Raw genomic sequence first — 12,479 nt, 5'->3', positions numbered from 1 at the left:
AGAAAAGCGGTGTTTATGGAAGCACAGGACAGAATCGCTCATCCTCAACCCTCTGGAGGCTGCGGGGATCAAGCCGCTGGCCAGCGCCTCCCTCCCAGCCAGCCCTGATGCCCCAGGTGTCAGGAAGCTGTCTCTAAAAGGCTTTTGTTTATAGGGTTATTGAAGTGAAAGAGTAATAGTAACTGGGACAATTTTCCACTTAAGTTAGGTGAAAAATGAGCATTTTTTCCCCCCCAAACAAGATGGCAAGCCTCTGACACTGGGAGATCATCAGGGAGAAGATACCCAAGTGCATCAGTGCCAGGGTACAGACTGCACAGAACAGCAGTGGTGAGCATCTAGAAATGCTGCTGGCATTATGAAATTCAAGTGCAGGTGCAGAGAACAGCCTGTTTCTAGTTGCATGTTTAGGCAAGGTTTTTGCAGCCTGACTCAGCAAATGTTGGTTGGAAACTGTAATCCAGGAGCTTAAGCTTTGTTTTTTAGATGGCTCATCCCCTTCTTTATGAATATTGAGGAAGGTTTAATGTAGGCAGGACCTTCCTAGCAATCGCTGGTGATTACAGTAGCTTGAGGAATGCTCTTGAGATGACACAATCCTTTATAAAAAGCAGAAAAGGCAAATGCATTTTAAAAAAAATAAATCAGGTACTTATTTATGAAGCTTTTTTCATACACAGCATTCATGCAGTGGTTACTCCTTGGAAGAACTCAGAATTACCAAGGAAAAAGCATTGCTGTTAAACACTCAGTTCCAGGATTGATTTTCATATATAGCAAAAAAGAGGAATTTTGCACGTGGGACCAGGATTCACAGAAGCCAGATTTCCAAGCAAGGGTGATACAACATCATTGGGTGTAAAGAGCAGCAAGGTATTGGTCACCTTCACTGCTGAAGATGTTGGTGTCTCTGGCCTCTTAAGCACTGATATGGTTGGTCTGGAAAGGAGATTGTGCATTTGATGCATTTTAGCTTAGGTCTGTAACATAGGATTTGGTTGGAGTTCAGGTGCCTTGCTCCTTTTTCGTTTTTGGCTCCAGTTCCCAGTGCACTGTTTGCAAAAGTAAGATCAGAAGAGTTGGTGTCATCTCTGCCTGAGAAGTGATCAAGTCAGTTCACTCCCTTATGACGGAGTTTCAGAAAGCTTTAGAGTTTAGGCATTTGGCCTGAAATCTGTATGGTTGGTATTTGGGTTATGTTTGGGCTACAGTCACTGCTGATGCACACACGGTGCGAATGGTTCCCGTGGGGCAGGAATTGCCAACACCTTCTTGTGAGTCAACCTCTCAGATTCAAATCCCCCCCTTCCTTCCCAGATGCAGCAGGAGCCTCTCACTAGGGTCTCACAAGTGAGGTTATCAGCACCAGGTTATCCAGGACGCTCCTTGTTGGTCACCTTCAGTTTCTCCATCAGCCTTTCCACTGGGTCAGTTCAGGCGTACCAGAGCAGTCAGGATAGTTTGTGTGAGGGGGTCAGGGTGTGATACACACTGTTGGTACTTCTGACCCTGGCTTGTGTCAAGCCCAAATTACACAAGGATGAGACTGCTTGCAGTGAGGGCATAGCTGAAACATGCTTGTCTACCCGGATCAGAGTTTAGCTTCGGATCAGCGATGACAGCCCATTATGCAGTATTTTCTTCTGTTGGGCGATCCTGAGTGCTTTGTATACATTATTCTTAATTGCACTCAGACAATGTGTCCATTGCTATTGCACTAAAGCAAAACAGCACCAAAATATGAGTGAGCTGGAAGTGAGGTTGGAAGAGCACTGCTGGAATGGGGCAGTGTTCTTCTGTTCATCTGTTTATTTGTGCCAGACCTGGCTCACAAGCACTGTCACTCTCTAGATTCACTTTTTTCCCCTCTTTCCTGCCCCGGCAGTCAGGTGTGAGACAGGGAGAAAGAGGGATAGCCTGTGAAGTGACACAGGCAGAAAGCAGGACATTTTTTAAAGAGCAAATGCATTATAAATATATATATATATTTTTTGCCTGTGATATTGTTTCATTTAGATCACTAGAAGTGAAGTGAAAAAATCCATGCAGTTGTCCTTGTTTATGTTTTGCTTTTACGTTTTTGCCCCTGTGTCAGCGTGGGTAAAGGAAAGCCTTGAGGTCAACCTCACATTCAGGCCCTCCTTTGCTGTGCAAGTCAGGGATGCTGCAAGGAAAACGCATCTCTGTTTTCAAACCACTGTTCTCATTTGAATTTGCAAATGACGTGGAAATGTTTCTGTTGGCCTTAGGTTTGACCAAACCTTGTTTTTACAAAATGTAGGACCAAGTTAAGGCAGCCACAGGGTTTTGATCTCCTGGCTCCAGCACTTGGGATGTGCTGCTTCTGAAGCCTGGAGTGCAGAGCCTCCCTCTCGTGCGGAGCAGGGCGTGGGGCAAGGCTTACCCTGCAGCCGCCGGTGTTGATGCCAGCCAGAATTGCAGCCCTGCGTGAAGTTTCAGCAGCCACCACTGCCCTCTGACTGCCCAGTGGTTAGCTCATACGGCCAGGATTTCGGACAGCACATTTCTGCTTCATAAAAGAGGCCGTGCAAAGAGAAGAAACTGTTTTCTGAATTTCCTGCATGCACCTAGGGATGCTACTTTAATGGCATGAACTGTACAACACACATTATTCATGTCTGTTTATCTCTCTCGGTTTTGGCGTTCAAATTGTTTCGGTATCGTACGGCTGCACGGATGTACTCGCTGTCCGGCGCGACTGAGAAGGAACATAAATCTGTAGTTCACCTTGGCCACCAGAGAGTGTTGGGTTCGCTTTCTGACTGGCCTACGTTAATCAGGTATCCCGCTCTTCCAGCTGTAAATCAGGCAACTGATTAATAATCACAGTGAGAGAGATAATTAGTACTGGCATGTAGCTGGTTTATGGATCTCTCTTTTCTGGGAGCCAAATCCAACCATATGGAAAGATGTAGCTGAGACACTATAAATATGGTTCTACTTAGACAGTCATCTCTTCTGTTTTCTGTTATCACAGCAGTGTCAGCACAAGGAAAACAATGAAAGTGAAGAGATGCTGTTGCAGATTTTATTACAAGTTTGAGGGCTTGGGACTTTTTTTCTTCTTCAAGGACACTGTGCTAATATGAAGAAAGAGGGCTTGATTTGTGTTCATTTATGCCTGCCACAATTATTTAAGAAATAACTTCAGTGCTCATACTTGAAGAGCTTTGGTTCTCTTTTAACTATTTCTGGCAGAGTTAGAAAGATATGCCTTGTGCTTTGTATCATGACAACTTGTCTTCTCCAGTAAGCCACATCTTAAACTGTGTCAGCCCTCTCTACTTTCAAAGTAACTGTCTTCTGTTCATTGCTATTGGATTGATGCTGTTAACTGGGTGTCTGCAGTGCAGCCAGCAGCAGTGAGCGAGGATTTCCACAGAAAGTGAAGGCTTTAGTAGTGAAGTGCAGATGGGCACCGGGCAGCAGTTGAATCCGTGTAGCTGGGAATCCTTGGGCAGAGCCAATTCTGATCTTCATGTTGATCTTCATGCAACCCACCAAAAATAAAAAAGATCTGCGTTTGAGGACCCATACGCAAGGCTGGTGCTCTAGTATCAGCTACTGAAACTTTACTAGCACAGTGAAGTCAGAGGCAAATAAAATAAAATGTGGAGTAGGAATATATCTTATCATATTCTGAATCTTTGCAGGATCTCTGTAAGGCAGAGGTTGTCTTTTGAGAACAGCAAACAATTCACCCTGAAGCCATTTCTTTGTGTTCATTAGTCTATAGTCTAAAGACTATTTTTTAACTATTTTGTTGAGCATTCACAGGCTGGATTAGTAAATGTGACCTTACTGTGAGTGGGAGACGTCAAGGGCAGGTTCCCAAAACGTTGTGTTGGAGAAGTTTAGGTAGGCTGCAAGAGGAGAAGGCCTTTGTGGTTCTGCTCCCTATGAAATATAAAGGAGAGCATCCTGCCGTGGTGTGGGATGCTGGGGGGGCGAGGAAGTCACACCGCTTTTTCGGGAAGGAATAGGAAAACGCCTGCTGCAGTGGAGGTAGGAGAGCTCTTCCTTTCTGTTTTACACGATTATTGTTGCAGTCTTGTCTTGGAATAGGTGCCCCAAGTAGCTTTTTGTTGGTCTTTTGAAATAGTTGACCAACCTTCTCTTCCATAAGAGTATTTTCTTTTGAGATGCCTCATTTTGCTTGTGAAAGGTTTCAGAAATAACTTCTGCCACAGCCATTCCCATCCAAACCTTAAAGCATATACAAAGCCCTTACACAGTTGCATCAATATGATACAGTTTGGGTTGGGGTTTTTTTCCCTCTTTAAGATGAAAGTTGTCAGAAGCGGTATGAGGTAAATGATGGTAAATCATAATTTAGTGCTAAAAAAAGTTTTTAATTCAATTGTCTCCCATAAAAAGCCAATACCATAAGAGAAATTAAACTGCTGCTCTGAAGCTGTTATAGAGAGCTCTGTGACTCGTCCTCATCTCATCTTTCTGTCCCAGGAACTGCTTCCATAAATAATTTCTCTTCCAAGGCCTCTGTTCAGTGTACTACTACTTTTCCTGCCACTTAACCCACTAGCATTGTGTACTCTATGTATTCTGCATTGCCTTTTGTGCATGCCATGTATTACGAAGAGCTTTCTATCCCTGAGGGTTTCTGCAGCTGTTTCTGTGAGTTTGTCCTACAGGGCACTTTTATGAAAGTCATCAGTTAGCCTTTGCTATGAAGAAAGAGATAATAATAACTGAAAGTAGGCCAAGCTCATTAGATTATGATTAAAAGGCAGATTTTTTTTTTTAATGCAGTGAATGAAGTTCTAGTGGGTGGGCACTGGGCAGAAGTGGTGCTGGAGAAAAGTCACAGGTGCTGTGTCCTTGGGCCACTCTGTCTCTTCAGTTATTTTATAGCTTTAATTAAATACTGACTCATGAAGAGCACAGTGACCTTTAATTTCATTCAAGTGACTTTTTTTAACAAGTCTTAAGAAAGAAATGCTCTGCATGGTCCTGCTTTTGCTGTCTAGGATGAATCTAGAGCAGATAGTTGGGACCACAAGTAAGTTGTTTCAAAGCAGGCTTGTAATTTGCCTCTTACAAAGCTGTATCTTCACCTTTTCTGGGAACATGCATGTCTCCACCAGAAATGGAGGATTTTGTCACTGCGGAGGTCGAGTCAGGATTTAGGATTTGGATTTTCCTCCAGATTATTTTAGCACCAGCCTTGAGCTCCCCAAACTGGTGAAGTCCCAGGCTGGCCCAAGGACCTTGGTCTGAGGTCTGAGGACCTGCGCTCAGTCATTCGCAGTGCGCTCCCTCCTTGGCTCTGGCGGGGCTGCGGGGCCAGTGGGACGCCCCCACCACCTCCTGCACTTCTTCCTCCGTCAAGGCGATGACCCCTCTCTTTTAGTGTCTCAACTGAGCAGAGCTGGAAACTTCATCTCCATGGCTGAATTTGAAAATAGTTCATCAGGTGCAGCTGAAGTAGTAAATGGTTTGTATGGGCACTGTGTGGGGACTTGATTCCCCCAGACCCCAAGCATTCGACTCCCTCCTGCAGCCCTCCCTTCATTGATGGCATTGGCCTCTACCTGAAGGGCAGACCCTGCCACCTGCATAAAAGACCACAGCGCTGTGCTCCCGGTGTGACCGCCTTGGTGACCGGGAAGGTTTTTCAGGGTGCAGGGCTAGGTAAAGTGCCGTTTATTTCATCAGCAGACCTGGAGAAGCTGTCAGGCCTCACGCTGCTCTCCTTCATTGACTAGAGGCAAGGGGGAAATTACAGACTGTAGCCTCTGGCTCAATTAGCCACCTGCTATTCCTGTCCTCTTGCATCTGCAATAACTATTTATACACATGAGACTACACGCAAGGCTGTGGCTATTTTTTCTTGACCAGCAGTAGTCTTTCCATGTAAGGTGGTAACTCAGCTACTTTGAAGGACAGTTTTCCTTCTTTTTGATCCTGTGTAACATGATGGGACTGGCATTTTTCCCTCTTGTTAAGCATCTGTATTTCATCGGCTACCATGATCGTCACAGTTTGTACTCCAAGTGATTCCTTGGCACCAGATAATTTCCATAAGTACGCAACATACAAATACAACTTGTTATCATGTCTCCCTTTCCCTCCCTTCTTCTTAGATGTAAAGGAGCATCCCACTATGGCCTTACCAAGGAACGGAAGAGGCGTTCCCAGGACTGCTCTCTGGACCATGGCTCCAGCTTAGCAGTAGCTGCCCTGGGCCCCGAGCTCTCAGCAGCTGCGGCCATTGCCTTAATGACAGACGAGCCGGGGCTGGTGAACCCGGCCTTCAGCCCCACCTCGGATGACAGCCAGTCGGGCAGCAGCCCCGGAGACGTGCATCGCAGCAACCGAAACAGAAGTAAGAACTGAAAGTGATGGTTTCAGAGCCTGGTGGCCTCTTTCAGCATTCATTTTCTGTGAAACGTATGTTGTTGGAGGCTTTAAAAAAAAAAAAAGAGAGTGAAAGCTTTCGTTTTATATGGCTTATCAAATTGTGCACTTAGTGACCCAACAGATTTGAGGTGAAAAACAAATTTGCTTGGCCAGGGGCAGCATCAAGCTGAAGATGGACTAGCTGCACACATACAAACTGCAGGTCTTAAGAAAGATTATTTAGGCAAGTCAGCTCAGTTGGAAGAGCAGATGGCATGTGTGATGTGCCGGGGAGATGGTGTAGCTGTGTAATGGCTTCACCAAAACATGGTGGCCCAAGTAACCCCCACAGACCATGCCATGGGCACCTACCCAAAAGCCTGTTGGGAACTGTGTTTGGCAGTTGCCAAGTATTTGCAGGAAAACAAAGCTTAAGAAGTGCCTTGGGAGCTTGAGGGATGTTTGCCAGCCTCCCAGGGAGGTGCAGCTCGGAGGAGCTGGTCCTGCTGAAATAACCACAGTCAGGGACAAGTTGCACCAGGAAACCTTGCCTTGATCCTTCACCCTGTGACACTGCACCCGGCTCTGATGAGTGTCATATTTGAAAAACATGGCCCGGCCAAAGGCAGACTCGGAAGCGTTAACGGTGAGTTCAAAGCTTGTATTTGAGGATTCTGAAGCCAAAATGAATAGCCTACCTTGTGTTGCACCAGCTGCGTGTTGGGAGAATGGATGAAGGGCTGAAGAAAGACAAGAAAATGAGCAGCGCTATCCTCTTGTGTGCATGGGGCTAGAGAGGCGAGGGAAGGAGGGGAGCAAGAAGAGAACACCAGAATGAAATTAAGTCCCGCCAGTTTTATTGAGTTCAGAGGCCACAGTCTGGTTTGAGGGAACGTTGTTATTAGATTACAATGTTTGGCTAGCATGCAGAGCTCGAAGAGACAGAACAGCAACAGCCACGAAGATATCTTCAGCAGGATGGAAAAGAGAGTAACATGTTTTGAAAGTATTATGACTTCTTTTTTGTATTGCCTTACCCAGGTTAGAAGATGTGACTTAGTTGGTCCCTCCAACCTGACAAACTTTGAATTTTTGACATGAAATTGTTGGCTATTGTTGGCAGCTTTGGAAGCACTGCAGGATTTTGAGGCAGTAGTGTGTTTTTTTTTCAAGAAGAGTTTTTAACAATGACTTCCAGCTTTTTTTTTTTTTTTTTTTTTGTCAAACTTATATAGCTTGGGAAGGGCAGTGCTTCTTCCTTTCATATGCATTTTTCACAGGATTGCTGCTGATTCTGCCTTGACTGAGGATTATTCTCTCCCAGGCTACCTCACTCACAGGAGATTTCTGTGTGTGGCTGGCAAAACAGACAGGGAAGGTGGCAATTCCAGGGTGTGGGACAGAGGTAGGATAATTGCACCCAGATTCAGGTGGGTGCAACCTTGGAGTATCAGCCAGAGTCAGGTGCAAAGTGAAGTGCAGGCAGCCTTGCTGTTGATGTTATGCCCTGTTGTATGCTGATGGCTGCAGAAATGATGTGGTTCTAGCCCAGAACTGCTGAACTGTATTGATTTGTTTTTTCCTGCTGTTGCAGCTCGACACTTTGAACGCTCCACTATAAGAAGCAGATCTTTTAAAAAAATAAACAAGGCTTTTAGTGTTCTTCGAAGGACAAAAAGTGGAAGTGCTGTTTCCAACCAGGCTGACCGGGAAAGGGAGACTGTTGGAAACTCTGCTGCTGGAGACGACGGTAATGCTTTGTTCTCCTTGTGTTATCACTTAAAATGGGGTAGGGGACCCTATCCACATGGGAACTGGATGTCCATGCCTTTCATGTGGTGGGCTGTGCGTGATTAAAAAAACAGAAAACTCAATCTTTCCTTATTTTCTTCTTTAAAAAGTTGTTAGTGACTGGCAGGTAAGAATATTGCCAGGGTGTGGGGGACCTCATGTAGGGCTGTTCTGGTAACAGCCTGCGTGCTACAGCCAGCCCGGTATCTAGCATGCGGGATGTGGGATCTGGGCATCTGGGATCTGTCACTGGAGCTGTCATTGGTTTGCTCTGTCATTTTATTCAAGAGATTTCATCAGCATGTGTCTATCCCCCTAAAGCAAATGGATCACAGTGATCATACATTATAGGAAATTAATGAGTTTTGGCTAATGTTTATGAAGCACTGGAAATTCCCAGTGGGATGATGGTATGAAAGTGCCAAGTACTGTAATTATTCCAGCACTTCTGTGGGATCCTTGGTGACAGACTTATATTACCTCAGCTAGGCAGGTGATGAGGTAAGAATGCTCTGCTCTTAAACAGAGGGGAGAGGCAAGTTTGTCTGACGTATGTCAAGGATGAGGCGTCTGGCAGGCAGTAAAACTTCACATTTGGCATTCTCAAAGAAATAAGCAAATGCTACTAATTGCTTTGGACCATAATTATGAAGCCAACATCAGCATTCATGCATCAAGAGGAAGCAATGATAAAGTGGGAATCATTGTCTTAATCAAGGTCTTCATTGAGCTTATTATTCCTTTGTTCGATGCCTCAGCACCTCACATCTCTTTCCAGATCCCATGTGCAGAGTAAGAGATTTAATAAGACAAAATATCGAACTCAAATATCTGTATTTCAAGCTGTCATTGAAACCCACACAAAATAAGGACAAAAGGCTGCCAAATGCTGTGTTTAGGCATCATTATTCTTGAAGTGGTGAAGTGGCGAACAGTGTTCAATATTTCTTCTGCTTTATTCGCTTATTCCTTCAGGAGAGTTTCACCACGTTACTGTGTTCTTGGTACTTACTCTCCTAGTCCACATACTTGCTGATGTAGCAAAAAAAAACCCCTGATAATTCAAAATTGTGAACCTTTTCCATAAAAATAGTGTGAATCTGCTCCTTGGCCTGGAAATATCATTAATAACTTTACTGTCTCAAATATTTTATTATTTTTGCTCAAGTAAAATTTTGCAAATAAGTTGTCTATGGCTCTCTTTGAGCAGACAGATATGTTTCTCATTCCCTAGCAACTGTTCAATCCATTGTAAGCAGAAGCTTGCTCTTCTTCAGCTGGAGTGAAATTCTGCATGTCTCAAGTTCATACTTTTCAAAAGACACCTCTTCAGGACGGGGCATAGACATTTTTGTGACTGCTTTCTACCTAGGCTTATAGTTGACATTAGTAATTGTTCCACTGAAAGCTTGGTTTCAAGTCCAGAGTGTGTGGATGATCTGGATGCCAACAGTAGCTATCCAGTAACCCAGTGCAGTCCAGATGTTAACAGAAGGAGATGTGAAGATGATACTGGCCTTTACATTTCCAGCAGAATAAAAAGCTCTGTTGTCTCCTTTTTAAGGAACATATAATGGGGCCCTGAAGTGGCAGTCATTCCAGGGCCCCACTGACAGTGTCAAGATTGTGATTCTCTCCTTGACTCTGCTTGTGGTTTCATTCCTCTGCGCCAAGCATGCCTGTAAACTTCCAAATATATTCTACTGCACTGGAAAAACCAGGTAGACATGTAATTACTTAATGAGCAGTTACTCTTATGTATGAGATCACAGAAGCTGGGTGCCTAAATTACTGTATTAATTACATTTGCAAAGAATACATTTTGATTACACAGTTCTGGAATTTGGTCTTTAAAAAAATGCAAGCAGGTAACTTGCAGCAATACAAATACAACTTTAACAAAGATCTCTGCTCAGTCCTTTGCAACAGGTGTTTTGTGTAATGGCTTCTCAAAGGCGCTCTCAGATTCTTCTTGTTGGAGGAGGAAATGAATATATTTCTTTCTGTAGCAGTTATCATCATGCTGCCAGCTGGAGGCTTGTTTTCTTCTCCAGTTCTGTATGTTTTCTTCTTTTATTTATTTTTTTAAATCCTCGGCTATTCTGAGCAGTCTGGAGTTGGACTCCTGGTTAGAGTTGCTGGTCAGTCTTCAGGGACAGCTGCAGTATGCTCTGCCCTGTGCTCGCTAAAGGTCCAGCCCAAACCCATTGGAAAAAGGCAGCCCCATGTGCCTGTCTCCTCATTGCCACTCTGCTCTCCTGGGAATGGAGGTGCTCCTGTGGGTGGTGGTTCCTGGCCTCAGAGGTCCCCACACCCGGTGCGAAAGCTGCTGCTGCCTTGCCCCAAGTTTCACAGGTTCACGTCTGGGACCAGCTGAGAGCACGCCTCAGCCATGCCTCATTGCTCCAGGAGATCTGATGGCACCTCACCACCTCTCTGGTGGCTCCGTTCCTCACCAGGCTTAGTCAGTGCGTGAGCAGAATAAAACTGAGACTGTGCCAGCCTCACAGTGGGCACAGAGTGAAATAACCCCTTCTTGCTGATAACCGCTTGTTGATAAAGGAGCTGTCAGATCATCTGGCAAAGCTCAATGTATTATAGTCCATCTGTCCCCAGTTTTCCGAATTCCCTCATCTTAGTTCAGATGTCTGTTCAATCTGTGTTTTGCCTGTATTTATTTTGCTCAAAGGAGCTCTGAGAACAAAAACCATAGTGCGTACCTATGTACTGGCCCTCAGCATCAGCAGCACTGTCAAATTAACTATTTGCCCACTGCAGAGTGTGTAGGTGCCTTTAACCTGAAGCTGATGTGTCTGTTGGGCCAATGCTTACTGTGAGGGTGCAAGACAAAATAATCATTCCTGAAGTGGGAGAAAAAATATTCAAATAACCATGATTCTGCTTAACTTGAAGCTGAATGCAGTACTGGTTTTGGAAAACTCCTTTGCTACCCAGGGACACTGAAAAATATGATGTATAATGGCAAATGTGTTTCTGTTATAATTACAGCAGGGAAATAGTTACGGTCTAATGCTATATTATACCTGGGGCTGGTAGCAGTCCTGCACTGTAAAGATTACTTCATGATTTCCATTTTCAGCCTGTGGTTTGATTTGTTGAAACAATGCCATTTGCACCCATTTTAGATTTAAATGATTCAGGCTTTCTTTGTTCCTCTGTTTAAACATTTTCATGACATTTTCAGTAGAGAACTGTTCATTGTCCAAACCGAAGAAACTGTTAGAAGTGAATGAAAAGTGCAAACACTGATGAGAAAATGTTTGGGGGAAGGAGGTGTTAAGATTTTCTCATTTTTAATAATTTCATCATTGGTAAATAACCCATGTAAAGAAGTATTTGTGTGTAGTGCAGCACCCAAGCTTGTGATATCTACCTGAGAGTAATCTCATTAATAACACTTACAGCTACAAACAGCTTTCCAGGTCTGAAGTAGAAGTTAGGAAATTTTAAGAGAGATGGTTTCATTCTGAGACATGAGGGAAGGTGACAGGGACATCCTTCCGGCACTGATGCGTTTAAGATGTAATATCTTCTGACTGGATCTACTAGTGTAAATGACCTTGACAATCTACTTAAATGATAAAATATCTCCAAGCAAAGACTGCTCCAGCTTTGCTATGCTTATTTGTATCACTGTACTCTTAGTTTGGCATCACACTCTTTAAATTCACTTCCAAGAAAGAGTATATATATATATATACACTCTTTACTCAAACTGATGTACAAATACAAGTCATAAACCAGCTAACCCTTTAGGAGGAAAGAATTTGGGAATGCAATTGCAAAAACTTCTATACAGTTTTGCAGTAAAAGGGAGCCATGCTGCTGGTTTTCAAAAATGTTCATCAGTTCCATTTTGCAGTCAAGCCATTGTAAAATAAATTGAATTTATGATTGCTTGAGGATGTCAAATGTTGTTCAAAGTCAAACTCATTATTCTTAGTCTCATGGTGGGTGCAGTTCTACCATCTATTATTGCTTTGCAGCAGTCAAGACCAAGGCAGCCCGGGCAGGCACTGGCAGGACCACAGAACAGACTCTCCTGTTGTATGGGTGTATCTCACTCCTACTGTTCAGTCTGAGCCCTGTTGTATTTTACATATATATCTATGTATCTATACATCTATAATAGATAGATAGGTATTATAAATACTTCAATGTTTGGGAAAGGTACATGAAGAAAAAGAAGGTAAGTGAAACACAGATGGCCCTAGGTATCAACCACTTCATGGCATTAAGGCTCTCTATGTGCAGAAAAGAAAGTGGCTTACCCAGCCCCAGGACAG

The 12,479-nt window shown here is 43.9% G+C and overlaps 1 protein-coding gene across 2 annotated transcripts in view; it reads left to right on the top strand.

Annotated features, from left to right (window-relative positions):
- The window catches only part of LNX1 (ligand of numb-protein X 1), a 70,206-nt gene that overhangs the window by 26,848 nt on the left and 30,879 nt on the right, over positions 1-12,479 (top strand). For both annotated transcript variants that reach the window (XM_050895417.1, XM_050895419.1), the window contains exons 2-3: positions 6,126-6,367; positions 7,976-8,131. In XM_050895417.1, the coding sequence (XP_050751374.1) occupies positions 6,126-6,367; positions 7,976-8,131 (398 nt within the window). The remainder of the gene's footprint in view (positions 1-6,125; positions 6,368-7,975; positions 8,132-12,479) is intronic.

Source organism: Gymnogyps californianus, chromosome 4 (assembly GCF_018139145.2).
Source record: "Gymnogyps californianus isolate 813 chromosome 4, ASM1813914v2, whole genome shotgun sequence".
Taxonomy (NCBI): Eukaryota; Metazoa; Chordata; class Aves; order Accipitriformes; family Cathartidae; genus Gymnogyps; species Gymnogyps californianus.
Note: the sequence above shows the minus strand (reverse complement) of the source record. Positions and strands in the feature narration are given on the sequence as shown.